The sequence below is a fragment of the Tupaia chinensis genome, unplaced genomic scaffold (assembly GCF_000334495.1).
Source record: "Tupaia chinensis unplaced genomic scaffold, TupChi_1.0 Scaffold000670_1, whole genome shotgun sequence".
NCBI lineage: Eukaryota > Metazoa > Chordata > Mammalia > Scandentia > Tupaiidae > Tupaia > Tupaia belangeri.
In genome coordinates, this window is record NW_006160192.1 from 294,124 (window position 1) to 318,400 (window position 24,277).

Here is a 24,277-nt window from a genome sequence, read left to right on the forward strand (position 1 = left end):
GTCTGCAGCGGTTCATCGTGAAGGACCATCTTCGTAGAAGATTCTCCATGGCAAATCACAAACACAGGATTTGCGTTAACACATAAAAGGCCATAGCAAGTCAATGTGAAAAAGAATGATTTTCATTTTGCCAATAAAGTCTTCCTAAGAATATCTTAGGTAAAAATCTTTCAATGTATTGTGTTTGTTCAACAGTAATAGTGTCAAATGATCTTCATGTCTTCTCCCATCTTTCTACTAACATGGAGGGTAGCATAGATACAGTTATCAATGGAATTCCAATATTACTGCTTGGGATTTTTTCCCTAAATTTTGAGATACCATATTATGTAAAATGTCAAACCACAGTTGATGACAAAGGATATTTAGTTGGTTTAGGAGTAGATTTAATTAGCATTTTAATGCACTAAATCAAACCTTTTAAAAAAGGAATTTTGTGGAGTTTCAGGGTTGTGACTATTGTTTTCTTATAACGTAACTATTAGATACTGACCAATTATAAAACTGATGTAAAATTTAAATCCAATAATGTCTTAAGGGTATCACTTAATAGAAACAAATTTAAGGAGACAAAGAATTATCACTGTAGGAAGCTGATGATGGAAACAGATTTTCCAACGTATATTCCTTGGCACCCAGACTTTGCAAGTGTTCTGGGGAAAAAAAGCTTTTGGCATGTGTTACATATCATCAACCCTCTTGGGATGCTCCATTTGACAGTTTATTAAAGGCTATATAAAAAGTATTACTTTAACTGGTTTCAGTTTGATAACTTGATGTTTCCCAAACTTACTGAAGCATAAACCCTTTTACTAAATATTCCTATTTGCATCCAGCTGAATTGCCCCCCACCCCATATAAATTACATTGGAAAACATTGAAGTAGAGGATGAGATTATTTGATGAATTTAGCCATTTTAGATAACACACTATCCAATGCTCCAAATCTCAACATAAGCCAAGACAGTTTTAATAATTCTGGTTCTAGGACTAGCAGTTAGCGTAATGGCTATGTCGCTGGACTCCCATGTAGTTGACTGTGGTTCGAGTCCCTGACCTGGTGGCTTAAACTCACACTGGGCGCGTGTGCATGCATGCCCAAGATCCTGAGAGGAGAATGGAGGAGAAGGGATTGCGGCGTGGCCACCCCCCTGGGGGGTGATTTCTTGCTTTCTATCTCTCTGTCTCTCTCTGTCTTTCTGGCAAGCGCATGTGCCCTATAGCAAAAACCTCTAAAATAAATAATAATAATTCTGATTCTGTTTTAAGATAAGTTCTAAACACTTTTTGGTGTGATTTAACAATGAATTTTTAGATACTACCAATATGGAAACTCTTTCAGCAGTAAATTAAAGTCAAAGCACCATGGAGCGGTAAGAGTTTTGGATGTAGAACAAATTCTCAAATAAATAAATTTGAGTGGGTTTGTCATGTTTGCCATTGCCACATCATCAGTCAGTCAACTCATATTTGTCATATTTGCCACTGACACATCATCAGTCAGTCATCTCACACGTGCTGAGCACCTTCTGCATGATGTATGTGCATGAAGTTCACAGTGACACATTCACTGGATGGTACATCATGTAGTTAGTCTTAATCCCTAAAATCATAAGCCAAGCTAACGATTAATAATGTGATAAGTCTAAAAAAAGGCCATGTCGTAACTCAATTTTATACTCTAATATTTTCTGGCACTTCACAATATCTGAACAAATATTTAAACCCTGAATTCTTATGTAGTCAGATTTGTTCATTTTTTTGTTTCTTCAGGAAGTCATCTATAATATTGTAATATCCTGTTTTTCCCCTTTTAAATTTATAAGCAGTTGAGAAATAAGACATAGCAGACAGTGAAATAGCAAACAGAATAGCAGCTTTATTTTTGATAAAACTGATTGAAGAACCCAACTTTAACATGAAAAGGCATTTCAGACAAGAGGAAGAAGGAATGCCTTTTTAAAAGATGCTAACCCTTATCAACTAATGAGGAAAATGCAAATTGAAATTACCATTCGATACCATTTTACCCACATCATATTAGCAATGTTTAAAAATCTACAATATACAGTGTTGCTGAGGATGTGGAGCAAGAGCAGGTCTGTGGTTGGAGATGTGATTCGGTAGAGTCACTTTGGAAAACAATTAGGTATGATCTAGTAAAGTTGAAACTGCACATATGTTATGATCCAGAAGATCCATCCCTGGGTGTATTTCTTAGAGAAATGTGTATATTTGCATCAGAAAACATGTGCAAAAACATTATGGCCTCTTGTGTATAGTTAGGGAGAAAAATTGGAAACAGAAGTATTCATCAGTAGGAAAAATGGGTAAATAAAATATGGTATATACAAAGAATGAATAAAGGGTCAACAGATGGCATAGTGGTTAGGGTGGCTGGATTTCCACATAGCCAACTGCAGTTCAAGTCCTGGACCTGGTGACTTAAAAATCATGCTGGGTGCAGGGGCGTGCATGCCCAAAATCCCAAAAGGAGATGGGATTGCAGTGTGGGCATCCCCCTCTGAGGGGTGATTTCTTGCTTTCTCTCTCTCTGTGTCTCTCTCCTCTCTGGTGAATGCACATGCCCTATGGCAAAAACCTAAAAAAAAAGTTTTTTTAAAAAATAATGGAATGGTATATACCAGTGAAATATTAGGTTGTTAGGAATGTCATGTGTATTTTTCTATGTTCTTCTATGCAATAATGAGTCATGACTTCCCAGACAACCCAATAGAATTATAGCTACATATGTTACCATGCATGAATCTCAACAGTTTATCATTAAATGAAACGAAATAAAGTTTATGTAGAATGCATGCAGAAGGATTCTATTTGTGTAACATTAAAACATGGTGAAAGTAAACAGTATATTGCTTAAAGAGCTATCCATCTGTAATTGAACTAGAGAAAAGCAGGAGAATGATGAACTCTGGCTTCAGGATGGGAGCAGCACACCCTGGTCAGAGAAGGACATGGCCGACCTCTGTCCTGCAGGTGTGCATCCTTAGCACTGACAGGCATGCTACACTAGTTTCATGCGATATTTAGATTGCCTTTCACAGCTTCAAAGCTGCAAAATTGATGGCTTTGTTAGATCTTAGTATCTTTGGCAGGAAAAAAAAGAAGGATTTTCTTTTGTTGGGTTGGAAAGAAGAGTTTTGTGTCCCATTACCTCCAGGCAACTATCTTTTTTTTTTTTTTTTAAACTGGAGTTCTTCCATAAATGAATTTGTGGATTCTGGCCTCAGCCAGAGAAACCTTCTTTTAATGACCAGCAATAACAATCCGAATGACCATCATGGAAAAATCTATGCTTTTTCCTGTTAAAGTGATGAATGATTCTGGCTTCCTTTGCACTTGCCAAAACCTCTGGTGGTAGTCAGAATTCCAAATGACCTTCACGATTTCCAGCCCTGCTGGGACCAGCAGATGGCGGAATGGTTACATAGCTGTTCTCCTAGGAGGTCGACTATGGTTTGAATCCCAGACTCAGTGACTTAAAACGCAGGCCAGGCATGTGTGTGTGTGCCCAAGGGGTGAGGATGGACCTAGAAATGTGCTGGACTGGTGGCTCCCTTGATTCAACTCTCATTATATGAGCAAGGTGATCCCACAGTGATGTTCTGTTATATAAGATTACTACTCCTGCTGGCTTTGAAGCTGCTGCGTTGTAAGAGGGCCCTGGCAAGAGGGAAGGAAGAGATCCCAGCATAATTACCTTTGTCTCCCTCCCACCCTTTAGCTGCTTTGTAAGGTGGCCTCACGGAGCTCAAAGGGACGCCCTGACAAAAGCCAGCAAGAAAATGGGGACCTCAGTCGCACAACTTTCAGAAGGTGAATTCTGCTAACAACCCGAATGAATGTGGAAAAGGGTCCCAAGCTCCAGATGAGAATCACAGTTCTGTTGACACGTCAATCGTGCCCTTGGGACATTGAGCAGAGGATCGGCAAAGCTGTGCCTAGAATCCAGGGACCCATGGAAATCGTGCAATAATTAATTTGTGTTCAGGCCAGCCCAGTGGCCTAGTGGTTAAGGGAGCCAGATTCCATATAGCCAACCAAATAGTTTGAATCCTGGCCCCAGCAGCTTGAAAGATACGCTGGGCCTGTGCGTGCATGCTCCACATCCTGACAGCATGGAGAAATGAATGGGAAGGGGTTGTGGCCCACTGGAGGAGGGGTGCCTTCTCCCTCTCTCTGGCAAGTGCATACACCCTCTGGCAAATTTTTAAAGAATAAATACATTTGTGTTGTTTGAAGCTGCTAAGTTTGCAGTACCTTGTTCACGTAGCAACAGAAAATGAATATACTGTTAGTGTATCTCAGTACTGAACAGCCTTGGCTGCCAGCCTGTTGAGGCCCCTCCTTTCTTTCTTTCCTCAGTGTCTAGGTGCAGACTAAAATCGATATCCTCTTTCATCGTGAAAAAGAAAGAAGCTTGCCATAGTTGAAACCTGTAATCCAGACAGGCTTTTCCCAGGAAAAGCCCTCAGAGAGGAACAGGCTGCTGAGATTATAACACCAATTACTAGAAAAGACAAGTCAAGCTTTCTTCTTTTCTCCTCCTTCCTTTCCTCTTTTCCTTTTTTCTCTTTCTCTCCTTCCCTCTTTTCCTTCCCTCCTTCTTCAAATTTTTATTGAACAGCAATGGTGCTATGTCCTCTGCCTACAGAGATAAAGAAAATGCAATCTTTTCCTTTAAGGAGATCACTCTTTAATGGTGGAGACAGCTCACCACATGATAATTACTCTGTTCTTGGACAAGCAGCTAAAGGGTGGGAGGGAGACAAAGGTAATTATGCTGGGATCTCTTCCTTCCCTGTTGCCACGCACCCAAAGGACATGGCCGACCTCTGTCCTGCAGGTGTGCATCCTTAGCACTGACAGGCATGCTACACTAGTTTCATGCGATATTTAGATTGCCTTTCACAGCTTCAAAGCTGCAAAATTGATGGCTTTGTTAGATCTTAGTATCTTTGGCAGGAAAAAAAAGAAGGATTTTCTTTTGTTGGGTTGGAAAGAAGAGTTTTGTGTCCCATTACCTCCAGGCAACTATCTTTTTTTTTTTTTTTTAAACTGGAGTTCTTCCATAAATGAATTTGTGGATTCTGGCCTCAGCCAGAGAAACCTTCTTTTAATGACCAGCAATAACAATCCGAATGACCATCATGGAAAAATCTATGCTTTTTCCTGTTAAAGTGATGAATGATTCTGGCTTCCTTTGCACTTGCCAAAACCTCTGGTGGTAGTCAGAATTCCAAATGACCTTCACGATTTCCAGCCCTGCTGGGACCAGCAGATGGCGGAATGGTTACATAGCTGTTCTCCTAGGAGGTCGACTATGGTTTGAATCCCAGACTCAGTGACTTAAAACGCAGGCCAGGCATGTGTGTGTGTGCCCAAGGGGTGAGGATGGACCTAGAAATGTGCTGGACTGGTGGCTCCCTTGATTCAACTCTCATTATATGAGCAAGGTGATCCCACAGTGATGTTCTGTTATATAAGATTACTACTCCTGCTGGCTTTGAAGCTGCTGCGTTGTAAGAGGGCCCTGGCAAGAGGGAAGGAAGAGATCCCAGCATAATTACCTTTGTCTCCCTCCCACCCTTTAGCTGCTTTGTAAGGTGGCCTCACGGAGCTCAAAGGGACGCCCTGACAAAAGCCAGCAAGAAAATGGGGACCTCAGTCGCACAACTTTCAGAAGGTGAATTCTGCTAACAACCCGAATGAATGTGGAAAAGGGTCCCAAGCTCCAGATGAGAATCACAGTTCTGTTGACACGTCAATCGTGCCCTTGGGACATTGAGCAGAGGATCGGCAAAGCTGTGCCTAGAATCCAGGGACCCATGGAAATCGTGCAATAATTAATTTGTGTTCAGGCCAGCCCAGTGGCCTAGTGGTTAAGGGAGCCAGATTCCATATAGCCAACCAAATAGTTTGAATCCTGGCCCCAGCAGCTTGAAAGATACGCTGGGCCTGTGCGTGCATGCTCCACATCCTGACAGCATGGAGAAATGAATGGGAAGGGGTTGTGGCCCACTGGAGGAGGGGTGCCTTCTCCCTCTCTCTGGCAAGTGCATACACCCTCTGGCAAATTTTTAAAGAATAAATACATTTGTGTTGTTTGAAGCTGCTAAGTTTGCAGTACCTTGTTCACGTAGCAACAGAAAATGAATATACTGTTAGTGTATCTCAGTACTGAACAGCCTTGGCTGCCAGCCTGTTGAGGCCCCTCCTTTCTTTCTTTCCTCAGTGTCTAGGTGCAGACTAAAATCGATATCCTCTTTCATCGTGAAAAAGAAAGAAGCTTGCCATAGTTGAAACCTGTAATCCAGACAGGCTTTTCCCAGGAAAAGCCCTCAGAGAGGAACAGGCTGCTGAGATTATAACACCAATTACTAGAAAAGACAAGTCAAGCTTTCTTCTTTTCTCCTCCTTCCTTTCCTCTTTTCCTTTTTTCTCTTTCTCTCCTTCCCTCTTTTCCTTCCCTCCTTCTTCAAATTTTTATTGAACAGCAATGGTGCTATGTCCTCTGCCTACAGAGATAAAGAAAATGCAATCTTTTCCTTTAAGGAGATCACTCTTTAATGGTGGAGACAGCTCACCACATGATAATTACTCTGTTCTTGGACAAGCAGCTAAAGGGTGGGAGGGAGACAAAGGTAATTATGCTGGGATCTCTTCCTTCCCTGTTGCCACGCACCCACTCTCACTCTCTCAGACACACTCATTGGCATCTGGCTATAAATAAAATCTTTGGTTTCAGTAGAGATTAATTCTCTGTTTAAATCACTAAACCACTGTTTAGAAATGAACCAGAAACTAAACTGGTTTGCGAATCATTGAAAGCATATAGCGGAGGAAGCCTTGTTTGATTTTTAGGTCTGCATTTCTCTGTGAGTTTGAGCCAGACATTGATGGTTTCCTTTGTGTTTTATTTTCCAAGTGTGGCGTTTGTTTGTCCTAATAGCTGGTCGAATCTGATTTCAGAAACATCATCCTGAAACATTCAAAGTGGCAGGAGTACAAAACAACCATTTGTCACTAATGCCTGCAGCTGTTTCAGAGGCTGCTGCTTCCAAAGTTTTATAATTAGAGCATTTTACGCTCGTACCACGTCTCGTGTCTAGAAATGGCCAGGAACAGAATGTTGATAATCTGCTTTTCTAAGTTACATTCTCTAGATAGCGGTAGCACACCTGTACAATTTTAACCAGAGACAAAATTAGATAAATATGTTGAAAAGAAGTTGTAGCCATCAAAAGAAATTTGTTTACAGTATTTAGATTTTTTTCCAGTTAAAAAATAGGGTCCTGTCATAATCTGCGGGTCATAGCTAAAGAAAAGCGCGTTGAGCACTGAACAAATCCAAACGTTTCTTCTCCTTTTCCAAGTTTTAAACTGTTTTAAACCTGTGTACAATTGGTTATAGATGGCATTAAAATAAAAAATTAAAAAGTTTAAAAATATGTATATACAAGTGACTGTAGAAGAAAGCTTAAGCTTGGCCTTCGGTTCAAAGACTGATTTCATTGTGGTCCCTTTACCAATGTTTAGAAATAAGTTGTTGATGCCTTCGAACAAAGGGTGAACATCCAGAAGGTGAAGAGACTCCCCCAGAAGCATTCTGTTGTTTAGGAATTTGACTGTACATAAGATTGCACATAAAGGTCCTCTCATGTTGAGCTTTTTCTTTTCATTTTATTCTGATCATTTAGCCGTCCAGGCTTTCTTGGTAGACAGTCTGCTCCTGATGCTGCAGTTCTCCGCCATTCTCTTTCTCTGTTTGACTTGAATTGGGGTGAATGTGGCCATGCCCTATTATTCCAGAGACTAGAACAGAGGGGACAAGAGGCACAGTCCAAATTCAGGTGAGCCATCTAAATAGTCAATATAAACAGTTTCCGAAGGGATGAGCTCACAAATGGAAACTTGTCACAGACTCACAGCTGGAGTGTTTAGCTTCTAATTTTTAGGACTCTTAACTCCTGCCAGGTTTAGTATATGAAGAGAATAAGTGTGGATGCCTGACTTCTGCTTTTTGGTAAAGATTTAGGAAATTGCCAGAGTAATTCAAAGTGCATGTTTGTTTATAGATATATAAACATATATGGTGTGTATATGAGCGGTCTTCAAAAAGCTCATGGAAAGTATGCATTATGAAAAATTGTGCATAGGTTTCAAAAAATATTTGCACCAAAATAAACTTCTACTTTAATTCCATCTTACGTGAACTTTTTGAAGTGTATTTGTGTGTGTGTGTGTGTGTGTACACATGTGTAACAACTTTATTAATATGTAATTCATAGGACATAACATTTATGTGGTTTGTAGTATTGCATATTCACAGTTGTTTGGTTGTGACCACTATTAAATAGTGAATAATTTTGTCACCTCCAAAATAACCGCTGTACTCCTTTGCAATCACACTCCATTCTCCACCCTCACACTCCCAGATTGAAGCGACCACTGATCTGCTTTCTTCCTGTATAGATTTGCCTAGTCTGGTCATTTTGTTCAAGTGGAATTATACAGTATGTGTTCCCTTGTGGCTGATTTCTTTCCCTTAGCATAATGTCCAGGGTATATAGGGGTTAGTTTTTTTATCAAATTTCAGAAGTTTGGTGCCATTATTTCTTTAAATGTTTTTTTTTTCTTTTCCTTTATTTTCCTCAGCTCCCTCAGAGACCCCCTGTTTGCACGTGTTGTTCCACTTCATGTCCTACGCGTCTCGCAGGCTCTACTCTTTTTTTTTTTTTCATTCTTTTTTATTTTCTGTTTTTCAGACTAGATAATCTAAAGAGCTATCTTAAGTTTGCTGATTTTTTTCCTTATGCCTTGTCTTATGTGCTATCCAACCTATTAAACTTCTAATTTCATTTCTGTTTTAATAGAGATAGACTTTCTACTTTTTAAATGATTTATCTTTATTAATATTTGTTATTTGGTGAGATATGCTCGTACTTTTTTATTTAGACTTTTATTTCTTTAAACATACTTACAATAGCAAATGTAAAGTCTTTTTCTAGAGAGTCCAACATCTAGGCTTCTTCAAGGACAATTTTTTTCCTGCTTTCTTTCCTCTGTATGGACCGTATCTTTCTGTTTCTTTGTATGTCTCTCTCTTTTTTTTTAATTCTTGCCTTAGTAGGGCCACAAAATCATCTAGACAGTTTAATTTATGTCCTTTTCACATCTTTCCTGGGCGTGCACACAATCCTATACATGCATGTGACTTTCTAGATCTCTAGGAATGTGTTTATATGTTTGAACTTTTCAAGGCCCACTATGGACATCTTATTTCCCAAATCTTCCTCTTAAAAGTTTTGGCTAGTTTTGTTTGACTCTCCCACAGTAATGTTAAGTAATTGCTACTGATTAACTAATGACCTGGGTATAAGGCTTTCTCCCTGAGCTAAGAGTCAGATCAGATAAGCAAATAAACTTTTCCAGGGGCCAGCAGGTGGCATGGTAGTTAAGGTGCTGGATTCCCACATGGCCAGCTGCGCTTTGAGTTCCAGACCTGATGGCTTGAAAATCATGCCTAGCACATGCCGAACATACCCAAAATCCTGAGAGGAGAATGGAGAAGAAGGGATTGGACTGTGGCTTGTCGATCACCCCCACTCCCGCCCCGCCAAGGTGATTTCTCACCTTCCCTCGCTCTATCTCTGCAAGCATAAGTGCCATAGGCTCATGTTTTAAAAAAAGGGAACTTTTTCAGGGATTGGCTTCGTAGGTCAAATAGTGACAAGTGCCTAGGGATGGGAGGTTTTGAGGAGCTCTGGACTGCTCTGTCTTATTTAGTGACTGTTAGGCTTCTAATTTTCACTACCATGGTGATTATGAGGTGCTGGTTTTCAGATTGCTATGGAGTTGGCTAGAGAGGAATGGGAATAGGGTGAGTTAAAACACAACAGGTGGCATGGAGGTAAAAGTGCTGGATTCCAACATGGCCCACTGTGGTTTGAGTTCAAACCAAGCGACTTGAAAAACATGCCAGGGACATACATGCATACCAGTGTGTGCCCAAAATCCCTAAAGGAGAATAGAGAAGTGAATGTGCATGGCCATCCCCCTGGGAGGTGATTTCTCACTTTCCCTCTCTGTATCTCTCTGATGAGTACATGAGCCCTATGGCAAAAAAAAAAACTTAAAAAAGAAAGAAACAACAGAGCTCATTAGCCTTTTTTCCTTGAGTAAGCACTCCTTTAATTGTTGAAAGCCTTAGATTAACTTCCAGAATTCTGAAAGAGTTGATTTTGCCAGTTGGGCAAAGTTCTCTTAAGAGATCATATCTCAGGGGCCAGCAGATGTGTTGGTTAAGGTGCTGGCCTCCCACATAGCCAACTGCAGTTCAAGCTCCCCAGATCTGGCGACTTAAAACTCATGCTGCGTGCATGTGCATGCATGCCCAAAATCCCAGGAGGAAAACAGAGAGGCGACTGTAGCGTGGCCATCCTCCCAGGGCGTGATTTCTCACTTTCCCTCTCATTGTCTCTTCTCTGTCTTTCTCCTCTCTGGTGAACACATGCACCCTTTGACCAAAACCTTAAAATACACTTGCCAGAGTAATTTGTAATGGCTAGAGGTCAAGGAACAAGGTAGTGAGTGGTGAGAGAAGGGGCCTGAGGGTCACATAGGCCATGCTAAAGCTGGTCTTAGGCTTGGAGGCCATGATGCTCTTTGGAGGATTTTAAGATGGGAAAATGATAGGGGCAGATGGGCAGTGAGTACAGTGGTTAGGATCCTGGGATCCAGAGCTAACAGCTGGAATCTGTTCTCAAATTCTGGCTCTGAAACTTACTACCTGGACCTTGGATGTATTACTCAAGCTCTCGATGTTTCAGGTTCTTCATCTATAAAATGGAGATGATTTTCTCTACCTCATGAAGCTGTCTTCAACTTTTTTTTTTTTAAGAGAGAGATTTTTGTTATACAGTGCGTTTACTCACCGAAGAGACAGTCAGAGAGACAGAAAGCAAGAAATCACCTCCCAGGGTGGTGGCCATGCTGCAGTCCCTTTTCCTCCATTCATTCTCCTTTTGGGATTCTGGGCATGCATGCACATGCATCCGGCGCAAATTTTAAGCCACCAGGTCTGGGACTCAAACTGTGGTCAATTACGTACAAGTCTAGCAACATAACCATTATGCCATCTGCTGGTCCCAGCTGTCTTCAACTTTAAATAAGTTAATTCATGGTAAGCACTTAGAGCTACATCTAACCACATAGTAAGAGCTGAGTAATTACTAGAAAATTCAAGCATTTTAATGTGAAGATTGGATACAGTTTTAGAGAGATGGCTTTGACAGCATTGGGGAGAACCAGGAGATTACAGCCAGCAGATCCTTAGGCTGTCTTTGCAATCCTCAGGGTAGGCCTTGGAGAGACAGACAGCATCACCTGGGAACTTTTAGTAATTCAGATTTTCTGGAACAGTGCCCAGAAGTCTAAGGTTCAAGAAGCCCTCCAGACAAATCTATGTGCACTGAAGTTTGCAAAATGCTGAACTAGCTGAGAAGAAATGAGAAATTGAATAAAACATAACCATAGGAGGCTCTCAATTACTTATCAAACATTAACTCCTTTACACAACAAATCAGATGTTATACCTATTTAATAGATGAAGAAACCAAGGCTTAGAAAGGCTGAGGTCCTTGGTCAGCCAGACAGCTGATAAGGAACTGGACCTAAAGCCTGTGCTTTCAGCTAGCCCTCTTCTCTCATAACCATAAAGTGACCGAGAGGAAAGGGAATTTCAGAGATTATGGAGTGATGATTTTGCAAGGCTTACTGGATGACTGGCTATGGGCCTACAGGGAGGGGGCAGTGTTGCTTCCAAGGTCTCTGGATTTGGACAAATGCTGATGCCATTCTGATTCAGGCTGCATGAATGAAGATGCAGTTTTTAAGCGAAGGATTTTTGGAGGGGCAAGTTGAGTTTGAGGTCCCTATAGGAAAACAGAATGAGAAGTCCCTATGGGTTGGATACTTGGGATAGAAATACAGATTTGTCAGACATTAGCCCATGGGTGGGTGTAGCTGAGACCATACTGGACAAGCACAGCTGTAGACAAGAAACAAGACCAAGCATTGAACCCTGGAACAAGGGGAGGCAGACGCTTCTGCAAAGTAGGCTGTTAAGAATATAAAGGAGAGGGACCAATGAGTGGTGTGGTGGTTGAGGTGTTGAAGTCCCACATGTCCAACCATGGTTCAAGTCCCAGACTTCATGGTTTGCATTCTCACTTCCCCTCTCCGTCTCCCTCTGTCTCTCTCTGGTGAGCACATGTGCTCTATAGCAAATTAAAAAATAATAATAACAATAAATAAAATAAAGTGAATAAAAATGTAAATATGTAGGAGAAAGGGGAAAGAGGAGAGGCCAGAAATCCAAGAGAAAATTAGTTCAAAATGAGCTCAAAGTGGGAATGGGTCAGTATCAACTGTTTCTGGGAATCTCAGCCATCCTGCAAGGCCCAGTTTGATTACTGTGCCTTTTCCTTCTGCCCCATAAGTAAACAGAGATACATGACACCAAAGACGCATTTTAATGTGAAGATTGGATACAGTTTTAGAGAGATGGCTTTGACAGCATTGGGGAGAACCAGGAGATTACAGCCAGCAGATCCTTAGGCTGTCTTTGCAATCCTCAGGGTAGGCCTTGGAGAGACAGACAGCATCACCTGGGAACTTTTAGTAATTCAGATTTTCTGGAACAGTGCCCAGAAGTCTAAGGTTCAAGAAGCCCTCCAGACAAATCTATGTGCACTGAAGTTTGCAAAATGCTGAACTAGCTGAGAAGAAATGAGAAATTGAATAAAACATAACCATAGGAGGCTCTCAATTACTTATCAAACATTAACTCCTTTACACAACAAATCAGATGTTATACCTATTTAATAGATGAAGAAACCAAGGCTTAGAAAGGCTGAGGTCCTTGGTCAGCCAGACAGCTGATAAGGAACTGGACCTAAAGCCTGTGCTTTCAGCTAGCCCTCTTCTCTCATAACCATAAAGTGACCGAGAGGAAAGGGAATTTCAGAGATTATGGAGTGATGATTTTGCAAGGCTTACTGGATGACTGGCTATGGGCCTACAGGGAGGGGGCAGTGTTGCTTCCAAGGTCTCTGGATTTGGACAAATGCTGATGCCATTCTGATTCAGGCTGCATGAATGAAGATGCAGTTTTTAAGCGAAGGATTTTTGGAGGGGCAAGTTGAGTTTGAGGTCCCTATAGGAAAACAGAATGAGAAGTCCCTATGGGTTGGATACTTGGGATAGAAATACAGATTTGTCAGACATTAGCCCATGGGTGGGTGTAGCTGAGACCATACTGGACAAGCACAGCTGTAGACAAGAAACAAGACCAAGCATTGAACCCTGGAACAAGGGGAGGCAGACGCTTCTGCAAAGTAGGCTGTTAAGAATATAAAGGAGAGGGACCAATGAGTGGTGTGGTGGTTGAGGTGTTGAAGTCCCACATGTCCAACCATGGTTCAAGTCCCAGACTTCATGGTTTGCATTCTCACTTCCCCTCTCCGTCTCCCTCTGTCTCTCTCTGGTGAGCACATGTGCTCTATAGCAAATTAAAAAATAATAATAACAATAAATAAAATAAAGTGAATAAAAATGTAAATATGTAGGAGAAAGGGGAAAGAGGAGAGGCCAGAAATCCAAGAGAAAATTAGTTCAAAATGAGCTCAAAGTGGGAATGGGTCAGTATCAACTGTTTCTGGGAATCTCAGCCATCCTGCAAGGCCCAGTTTGATTACTGTGCCTTTTCCTTCTGCCCCATAAGTAAACAGAGATACATGACACCAAAGACAAACAGGCTCTCCCAGATGGCAGGGTTAGGAAAGGGTAGCCGAGGCCCGAAGCAGTCATTAATAAAAAACTTATCAGGATGCTGACAGAATGCCTCTGTGCATGGCCTATAAAATTTTCATTAGGGAGATTGCATTCCTTAACATGCATCTCAGTGTAACAGCAATAATCTTGATGCCCCGTGGTTAGTGGGGACTCACGGAGGTCATCCGTACTGATAGGAGTCTAATTCATCACTGTAAATCGACGTGTGCTTTTATATTCCATTCCCAGTGCCTTTAAGTTCTTACAGTGATCATAACGCCTGTTGTTTTCTCACCTCAGTTCTAGTATCAGAGCCAGCATTTACACAAACAAAATAAAACCTGACTACAGAGTCCGATGGCATCGTGTGTAGGAAGGACAGACACGGATTCCAAGTCTCCCACGTAAGATGCCGTGGGAGTGCTCATTGTGGCTAACATCCCAGGTGGTTCCTTTTATCCTCTCAAGCACCCTCTGAGGTAGTTAATGGGAATGAATCTGACTTACTGAACAAATGAGAGAGCTGACTTTCACAGGGCTGATGACTTGCCACCACCATACAACGGGTATGTATGCAGCGAAGATTCGAAATTCCTACCTCCACAACTCTTATTATTCCCGTTCATGATGCCAAAATGGAATCAGTACTAGGTCAGCCTGCATACTTTGTAAAAATGTCATAAAGTTCAAATAGAGAAGCTAAGATAAAGTACTTTTTTGTTTCCTTAGACAGGGATTGCTGACACAATCCTCCAGCCTCTACCTCCTCGGTGCTGGGATTCCAGACTGTGGAGCACAAAATCTTAGAAGGCATGCCAACAGGGATGGGTCTGAAAGCTCTTTTAAGCTTTGAGAAAATGAAGAAAGATGTATGTGGGCAGGTTTTGTCTTTTTTTTAACCAGAGAGCATGCGTGCTCTTTAGATAAAGTGAGAAAGCACTACCCGAGTCTCTGACAGGACACTGGACACGGTCACACTGCAATTCTTTTATTCCACTGCTCCTCCCTGTCAGAATCTTGGGCATGCATGCACACACACCGGCATGGTTTTCAACCCCCAGAGCCAGGATTACCTATGGGGGACCCTGCTCCCACATAGCCCTTAATCACTAAGCTGTAGGGCATCCTCAGCAGAATCTTTTCTAATTTCTACTACTGATATCAAAAGTAGTGTCTGAAATAATAAGAGGCTTCAAAGTCATGTCTAAAAATACATTCTTGTTAACAGTTCTCAAAAAGAAAATATTAATATATTACCATTTTTCTTTGCTGTTTATTGATACCTCCAAGGAGGTATTTTTATATGTACCACTTGAGGGGAACCATCATCCTCTCTACCACCCTTACTACACACGTCATCTCCCATACCCCCCCACCCCCATGAATGTCTCCCTTTCTTGGTGTTCTGCTAGGATATAGAGCAATGCTGGTAGGAGAAACTAAAAGAAATCAAACCTTTAATTTCTCTACCTCAGTTGCTGTTTTGATTTTTTAGAGAGTTTTTTGCTATAGGACACATATGCTCACTAGAAAGACAGAGTGAGATAGAGAGACAGAAAGTGAGATAGCACCCTCTGGGGGGGATGGCTGTGCCACAATCCCTTATCCTCTAGTCCCCTCTCAGGATTTTGGGCATACATACACATGCACCCAGCATGAGTTTTAAGCTGCCAGGTCTAAGACTCGAACCATGGTCAACTACAAAGAAATCCAGCAATATAACCATTATGCTGTCTGCTGGTCTTCTCAGTTGCTGTTTTATAAGCTAATATAATTTGATTATATTCTTGATTGTAATCCGTTGACCTCATGGCTGCCAGTACATGGGAGTAGACTGCCAACTGTTTATGTCTACCTCAAACAAAATGTTACAGACTCTGAATGTAATCCTTCCAAATTCATATGCTGAACCTTAATCACCAATGCGATAATTCTAAGAGGCAGAGCCTTCAGGAGGTGATTAAGGGTGAAATTTCTGACCTTATAAAAGAGGTTGAAGAGAATGTCCGAGAGCCTTTGTCCTTCGGCCTTTTATATCATGGAAGATACCATCCATGGAATGTGGATACCTCACCAGACACCGAACCTGCCAGGACCTTGACCTTAGACTTCTCAGCCTCTAGAATTGTGAAAAATAATTTTTTTTATTGTTTATAAGTGAGTCCATCTCAGATATTTTATTATAGCAGCACACATGGACAGCAACCTCCCTGTCACCATTTTAGTCAAGAATATAATCAAAATATGCCAAAGTGGGAAGTCAAGTATCTGTCAGTCAGAAGATCATGACTTTGAGCCAGACTTTGAAATGGGCCCAAGTTCACTGTATTTTTGTACCCAAGTGTGTTTTTTCAAAGCCATCCTTGTCCTTCCCCATATACAGCATCCATATGTCAAAATCTTAGATTAGATGAGATAAAAGAAAGGAGGGCCCTCCTGTGACCTACTATATGCCGATCAGGAACAGCTTCCCTTGAGAAAACAGGGAGGTTTCCAGACGTCCTTCCTTTGGTGTGATCCACTAGACCCTAGGAAAAAGAACAAGATGTCAGAGAAGACTTCTAAGCAAGAGAACAGAAGGAGAAAAAAGTTGTAGACAGAAAAAGTTGTAGACAGATAGGCTTGATCCCAAAGACTGTTCCCCACCTGCCTCGTGAAGGAGGCTCCAACATGGTGTACCTTTTCCATTTTATTACCTTCCCTTATAAGCTGCCAGCATAAGCTCTAGGTGACTGGTAAAGTCACTTCCAGTGGGAATTTAGACAAGTCAGAAATATTATGGTGACCTTGTAGGTTCTAGTGACCTAGAAACAAACCCATAGGCAATCATTGAACAACAACTACACGTCTTGATACATATGGCTGAAACCAACAGAGGTTAGGTCACTTGGCTTGAGGGTATTTAGCTAGACTGTGAAGCTGACTCCTCAGTGCATGTTTTTCTGTCACACTCTGGCAGAATAGCTCTTCCCTGTCCTTAGGGATGGCAGCTATATATTCTGCTTCCTGAATCAGCAACAGTCTTTGATGAGGGTTCAGCTGATTTAACTCACCTTCTGAAGATGCTCTTGCATCCCGTATAGCTTTCTATAGGTGCCACCGAGTGTGAAACAGGGTACATAGTAATATCCAAGGGGAAAAGAAAAAGGAGAGAGAGAAGTCTAATAAAACTATTAACTGTTTCCCCTTCCTGTCTTCTTCCCACCTTCCATTTCCCACCCAGCCCACTTTATTATTTTAGGGTTTGAACACAAGAGAGCAATTTTTTGTTGTTGTTGTTCTGTTTTCTTTTTCTTCAGAGAGCAGGAGTTTTTTGTTTGTTTGTTTTGGGTTTTGTTCTGTATCGTTTTTCTATTTTTGCCTTAGGATGCTTGTGCTCACTGGAAAGTGAGGAAAGAAATAGAAGCAAGTGAGAGATCACCCCCTCCCCTAGCGGGGATCGCCATGCTGCAATCGTTCTCCTTTTGGGATTTTGGGCACATATACACACCCATCTGGTTTGTTTTTCAAGCCTCTAGGTTCAGGACACAAATCGTGGAGTAGGCCACATGGGGTCCAGTGCCTTAACCACGATGCCACACCTGCTGACCCGAGAACCAAGTTTTAAAAGTACTCTCATGTAACAGTATCAGTAAGATAACCAAAGACTAAAGAGAATTACCAGATAGTTACAAGGAGCCACTATTAGGACTCACCTAATACCTCAGATCTTCAAAGGAAGGAAACAGGAAAGGGGTGTGAAGGTGGAGAGGGAAGGGGTAGAGGTGGGCGATTTTAGATACTTGGAGCATGGCTTACAAAGAGTAGATATGGGTAGGGCGCCTCTATAGACTACAGGTCTGACAGAAGTGGTACTAAGTGATGAGATCACACCCAGGCAGGAGATGAGTATCTTTGAGACAAAGTGGGCCATCTCAATTTTTGCTGAGCTTGGTTCTGCTTCTTGAATAGGTGTGAACCCTAAGCAAAAGGAAGCTCTCCAAACTGATGTAAAACATGTTGAGTTTTCAGCTCACGGTTTATGCAGGACAGGATGCGTTGGCCAGAGAGGAAAGAGCTAATTTTGAGAGGAGTAATTATTGCCTTTAAGTCTTCAGAAAGTGGCTTTGACTGTCATCAGCAGCCCTGAGAACTTACATCTCATCATTTGAAGGCAAAATACCTACAGTTTCTCATTGTTGATGTAGAAACACTTGCTGAAAGAATGAATATAAAGAATAGAATGCATAAGATTAAAATGACACAAGTAAGACCAGTCCATAGCATAGTGGTTACGGTAGCTGGCTCCCACATGGCCAACTGTAGGGTTTGAGTCCCAGACCTGGTCACTTGAAAAACACGCCAGCTGTTTGTGCACAGGTGCACAAAATCCTGAAAGGAGGGAGGAATGGAAAAGAAGGGATTGCAGAGTGACCATGCCTCACAGGAAGTGGTTTCTTTTTCCCGCTCTCTCTGCCTGCAGTGAGCATATATACCCTCTGGCAAAATTTTTAAAAAAAGAATGAAAGAAAGAAAGAAAGAAAGAAAGAAAGAAAGAAAGAAAGAAAGAAAGAAAGAAAGAAAGAAAGAAAGAAAAAAAAAAAAAGGAGACAAAGCTAAAGCTTCCCTCATGTCAGACTGCTTGGTTTATTTTCCAGCTAAAAATCACATTATGTGTGACTGTAAGTGGTAATTCTTGCCAGGAACACCAGAACTTCAAATGACTTACTTAGAGGTTACTCCAATTTTACCAGTTTCTGGACACTCCTAATAATCTATTAGAAAGCAGTCCTGCTATTCTCAGGGTATTCTTGATGTTGGAACATGTCTTTTTCAGTGCTTTTTGGTCTGTGGCCAAACAGCCTCAGGAAGGTCATGGTTAGTTCAGCCAGCTAATTTCAACATGTGTTGGTCATCTCCAGTTAGTGAGCTCTACACGCGACACTCTCGTTTACTTTCATCGCCAGAAACTACAGAAATGAAGGGGAAACAGTATACCAGCAAGTCCAAATCAAGATATGGTTCAGACTTCCTAAGAAGAGATCAAACCTGCTCTAATCTGTTGTATCTTAAATTTAAAAACCTCTTTTGGTGTAACATTAATGATCTAAGCTGATGTGGAAGAACAGCAGTTCTTACCTGATCATCCTTTACATGCGATCCAGTTACTGACATGACATACCTATACTGATAAGTTCTCAACTCCAGGGATATGGCTCAGTGTGTGTGTGTGTGTGTGTGTGTGATAGTAATATAGGAGAAAATAGAACCTGAAGATTTCAGAGTAAGTTAAAAAGATCAGGCCCTTTAGAAGTAATAGCATGGCTCGTGGCTCCAGAGTGCCTCGGCTCCAATTCCATCTTCTTTTCTGAATACCTTAGTGATTTTCCCTCTTTGTGTCTTAGACCCTCTGTCTGTAAGATGGGAATACTGGGAGTATTATTCATGAAGATGGTGTGAGGATCCTGAGAAGGAGCATGTGTAAGGCACTTAGGATAACACTTACTATAGAGTAGATGCTTGATAAATGTGACCTGATATGATTCTTCAGCAAATAGGAAATTTTGCATTTATAGTTGAGAGTTTGGTTCTGAAGTCAAGTCAGGTCATTCAAGACATTGCAGATCTGTGGACGAGTTTTAACCACATAGTTGTATTCATGTTTATGTGGTTGTCCCCTCCTTTTTAATGGTATTTTCAGTCCCCTGGCTAGTCATTATGTGGTCAGTAGCCAGGGCGTTCTACTTGTGTTTAATGCTGAAAATGTCAGGGTGCCTTCAGAGCAAATCTATGATTTTAAGGGATTCCTTGTAAATCCAAAAAGATAGGTGACAAATCCATTTTTCCTGCCAAGAATATAAATTGTACCCATGAAATCCCTTCTGATTATATTTCTTGATCTGATGAGAATTAATTCTCAAAGAAGCCCCTCATTTTGAATCCTAAAAGAGATTGGTTATTTAAAACAAAATCCTTTTTGAAAAAAATCCTTGATATTCTCATTTGTGCTTTGCTAGCCTGGATTTTTATTATCTGACTCTGTGGTTGATAACTCTGAGCATGGTTTTAAAGGTATAGCCACAAAGTCTTTGATGCTTCTCAAGAGGTAGAACTTAATTCCTATCCCTGGAAAGTAGGCTGGACTTAGGACTCCTGTGTAATGAATAAATATAGCAAAAGTGATGGGATGATGTTTCTGAGACTGTGGCTTCTGTTGTGGTCTGCTCTCCTGCTCTCTCTTTGTCTCTGGAGTCACTTTCTTTGGGGGAAGTAACTGCTATGTCATGGAGTCACTTGGGCAGCCAGTGGAGAGATCCATACAGTGAGGAATGGAGGCCTACTAAAGGCCATATGAATGAGCTTGGAGGCCTACCTTTCTCTACTTGAGCTTTTGAGATAACAAAGAGCTTGGCCACAGCCTCATGGGAGACCCCAAGCTAAGCACCTCAAACACCAAGCTAAGCTGTTCAGGATTTTTTTTTGTGTGTGTGTGTGATTGCCAGAGGGCCCACGTACTTGGCAGAGAGGGAGAGGGAGAAAGCATCCCCTCCCAGCAGGGCATGGTTGCACTGCAATGCTTTCTTCATTCCTCCATTGTGTTGGGATTTAGAGCATGCAGACACCAACACATGCACCTGGGGTGTTTTTCAAGCCACTGGGGCCAGGATTCAAACCACAGTTGGCCATGTAACCACTAAGCTGTGGAGTTGGCCTGGCTCAGGATTCTGGATCCTCAAAAACTATGTGAGATAATAAATATTTGTTGCTTTAAGCTGAAGCTGTGATGAGCAGGTCTACCTTGTGTCCATTATTTCAGCAAGACAAAGTCACTGCCTCGTACAAATGTATAGCTCGCCGCTTATAGGGTGTACAGAACATGGAGTTTTGCTTTTCTTTTAAAAGGGAAAACTGACTCCATCCTAAACTCTTTTTCATTCTTTATTGTCAACACAGCTCCTTGGTATATATTATAATCTAGTCTCCCCTTTCTAATGATTAGTCTGAAAAGCATGTGATTTTTTTTTTTTCCCATTTACTTCAGTGGTTCTGCTTCTCTCCAATTAAGGATGATACATCCCTGAGGACTCTTGGAGGATGATCAAGATTCTTGGCACTCTACCCTGTTAGAAAGTAGAATGACTGCATGGGGAAGCAGGAAGGAAGATAGATTATCTCTATCTCTATCTGTATCCGTATCTATATCTGTATATCTCTATCTCTATCCGTATCCATATCTGTATCTATATATCTCTATCTCTATCCATATCCGTATCTATATCTGTATATCTCTATCTCTATCTGTATCCGTATCCGTATCTATATATCTCTTTCCATATCCGTATCTATATCTGTATATCTCTACCTCTATCTGTATCCGTATCCGTATCTATATCTCTATCTCTATCTATATATTTACACACACACACCCTTATCTGACATATACCTATCTTCCTTCAGGTATATATACACATATATATTACACACACACACCACATATACATATTCCTTATCTGAAGCAGTTCTAGTGCTGGAACCTTCAAGGTTCAATTTCTCTTGGAATTTCATGAGACTCATCTCCTTATATTGTAAATGATAATAAATGACGTCTGTCATTTGGCAGATTTAGGCAGAAAGCATCAAATTAACCTGCTAACCATCTGCTGATCCAATCTGAGCATGAATCGAATAAACTTTTCCAATAAAAATGCTGGCTTCCAAAGGTGGTCCTAGATCGCAGAAAACGTGTACCCTCTGGTATCAATCTACCAGGTTCAGGTCTGAGATGTGTTACTCTGTTTATGTGCTCTGAAGGGCCATGAGAATTTGCCACAGTTATTATACTGTATTATAGTTCGAAAGTCTTCACTGGCCAATTGCCAGCTTAGATGCAGGGTGAAACCGCTCTTTTATCTCTGGATAACCCTTTGCTTTCATTCTTACATTGAGATATTTCTTTCAAGGATGGACACTTCAGGTTTTTTACTTAACATTTGTAAGTACAATACATAGTTTGATCATTGTTTCCAAATTATGGCCTTCCAGATTTAATTCTTAAGTAGTGCTAAGACACACCCCCACTCTTTTAAAACTCCTCAGCTGGAGGCCAGTCAGCCATGTATCAAGGGACTGATAAAACATGTGTTCTTTATTTAAGATCCTTATGGCTGGGAATTTTCCACTGCACATTAATTTTTAACTTTGCAAGCGAGTAAGAACAAGTCTGATGCTCCATAAGGTTAAATGTGCGAACCAAAAATAGAATAAGAGAAATCACATACGGGAGTATACTTGCTACATTGCTATAATTGAGCACTGTAGCAGATGGTCAAAACCTTTACTATTAATTAATTAAGTAATCACAGAAAATTCTGTGTGGATGACTTGTGAACATTCGAAAGTCAGATTGAGGATTTGCATTTTTAAAATGTCTTCTTTCTAAACACAATTTTTGTAAATGGCGTGTGGATCCCTATTATTTACCATTCAGTAATGTCCAAGACGTTTTTTGACATTTCTTAATATCAGTAATTTTCATATTGATATTTGACATGTACTTGTATTAAATGAGATATAATCATTATCATATATGTGTGTATGTATATATATATGTGTATGTATGCATGTGTATATGTGTGTATATATACATATATATATATATGCTTTTTTTAGGGCAAGCCCGCTGGTTAAGGGATCTGGGTCCTACATGGCTACCTGTGGTTCAAATCCCATCCCCAGTGGCTTGAAAAACACACCAGGCACATGTGTGCCCTCCTGACAAGCAGAGAAATAGAAGAAATAGCAGTGTGACCATACCCCACTGGAGGATGCTTTCTCTCTTTGCCTGTTCTCTCTCTCTGGCAAATGCAAGCACCCTCTGACAATTATTCAGTAAAAATATTTTTTAAGAAATCTTTCTATAGCATGGAAAACAAGAAAACAAAGGCTCCTCTTATTCATCTATTTATTTAGCTCCCCCCACCACTGCACATGTAAACACACAGCCCAAACCTTCCTCCCCACCAGTTTCATTTGCTAACTCCTGCTGATCAGTCAAAACTCAGCTCAAATAACTTTTTATAGCACTGCAGGCTGGTTTTTGTGCTTGACTCCGTCCATTTCAACCATAACTGAATTTCTGTTTTCCCATTCTCTGCGATTTCTTCACCTAAGAACTGCATCTTTTGTTTCCAAGTTTCCAGCACCTCCCAGAATGCCTAGCAGAGTAGAAAGTCCTTGTTAAATGCCTGCTGAATGAATAACTTCTGCCTCTAGGCTAGCCAGCAGGTGAGTTTAAAGGCTGTATAAGCATCATTCATATGCTCAGCTAGAATCTTGTTGGCAGCCAGAGCAACAGAAGCCCAGTAAGTCAGGGATAATGCCACCCTGGGGCATAAGTCCTCCAGGGGCTATTCAAAGCCAGACCCTTTCTCCCCTTCCTCCCTGCCTGGAGCAGTTTTGTGCTCTTCTTGGACCTGGAGCAACTCAGTGTGAGGGAGAATCCCCAAAATATTTTGCTTATTCAAGAATTCCAAAAACAAAATCGGTAGAAACTATTATTCTTCCTGGGGGAGCCCTAAACAAAATTCAATTACATACATCTTGCTTAATGTTCAAAAACATTTTTATGCAAATTAGAGGTTGACTTTATTACATTTGCCTAGAACATAGACTTGGTGACAAGTGAAAAAACTACCCTCGAGAGTCATTTTCCACTTAGGGGGATCCAAATGGCCAGTGAGGAGCTTCCTTTCTCTGTTGTTAACAGAGGGGGAGGCCTTTCCAGGGATCCTGGGAGTAGAGTTCCATAAGTGGATGGTGCCCCTTGAAGTGCTCTGATGGAAGTGCTCTGATGTTTCGGTTTTAAAGATGCCTCCTTCTGTCCCACATATTAAATATTTGGGGTCAAGAGAGAATTTAGGTCTCCTTAGAGCACAGTATTCCCTATTTAATTTGTAGGAGGAGGAAATATTTCCCACTTCCAACTCCAAGGTTCTTGAAAAACACTGGAATAATTACATATTACAGAAAAGGCGTGCAGATTTATTTTTAAGGTGTATATTTGTATGTGGGAGTGATACAAAATTACGAACTTAAAAAGGGGTCAGATGGTTGTGACTTAAATACCCTCTTCATAGGAAACAGCATACAAGGGCGTACAGGCAATTTTACAGTAAATGTTTTTTAGAGGGAAAGAATGGGCCCAATGCTTAGGCAATGGTGAGTAAATGGTTCTCCTTGGGAGCTGGATGGGCCCAGGAGACAGATGGTAGCTCTTGACAAAATCTGGCCAGGTGTGTTCACATTCCTCAGTCTTCCTTCCCATGATGTGAACATAGTTAATGAAACTTCAGGGAAAAGAGATTTCTTCTGTAGTGGGTCCAGTCAATACCTGGCAATGGAACATCACTAAAGTTCTTCTCTGCACGTTGTAAGGGAAAGA

At 41.1% G+C, this 24,277-nt stretch overlaps 1 protein-coding gene across 4 annotated transcripts in view; it reads left to right on the top strand.

The window, feature by feature from the left end:
• PPM1L (protein phosphatase, Mg2+/Mn2+ dependent 1L) overlaps positions 1 to 24,277 on the top strand; it is a 316,265-nt gene that overhangs the window by 268,585 nt on the left and 23,403 nt on the right. Inside the window, exon 1 of one of the 4 annotated variants that reach the window (XM_027776356.1) lies at positions 5,643 to 5,707. The exons of the other annotated variants lie outside the window; for them this stretch is intronic. Within the exon in view, the coding sequence (XP_027632157.1) occupies positions 5,677 to 5,707 (31 nt within the window). The 5' untranslated portion in view covers positions 5,643 to 5,676. Of the gene's footprint in view, positions 1 to 5,642; positions 5,708 to 24,277 lie in introns of those variants that run through there. 4 annotated transcript variants of the gene reach the window in all.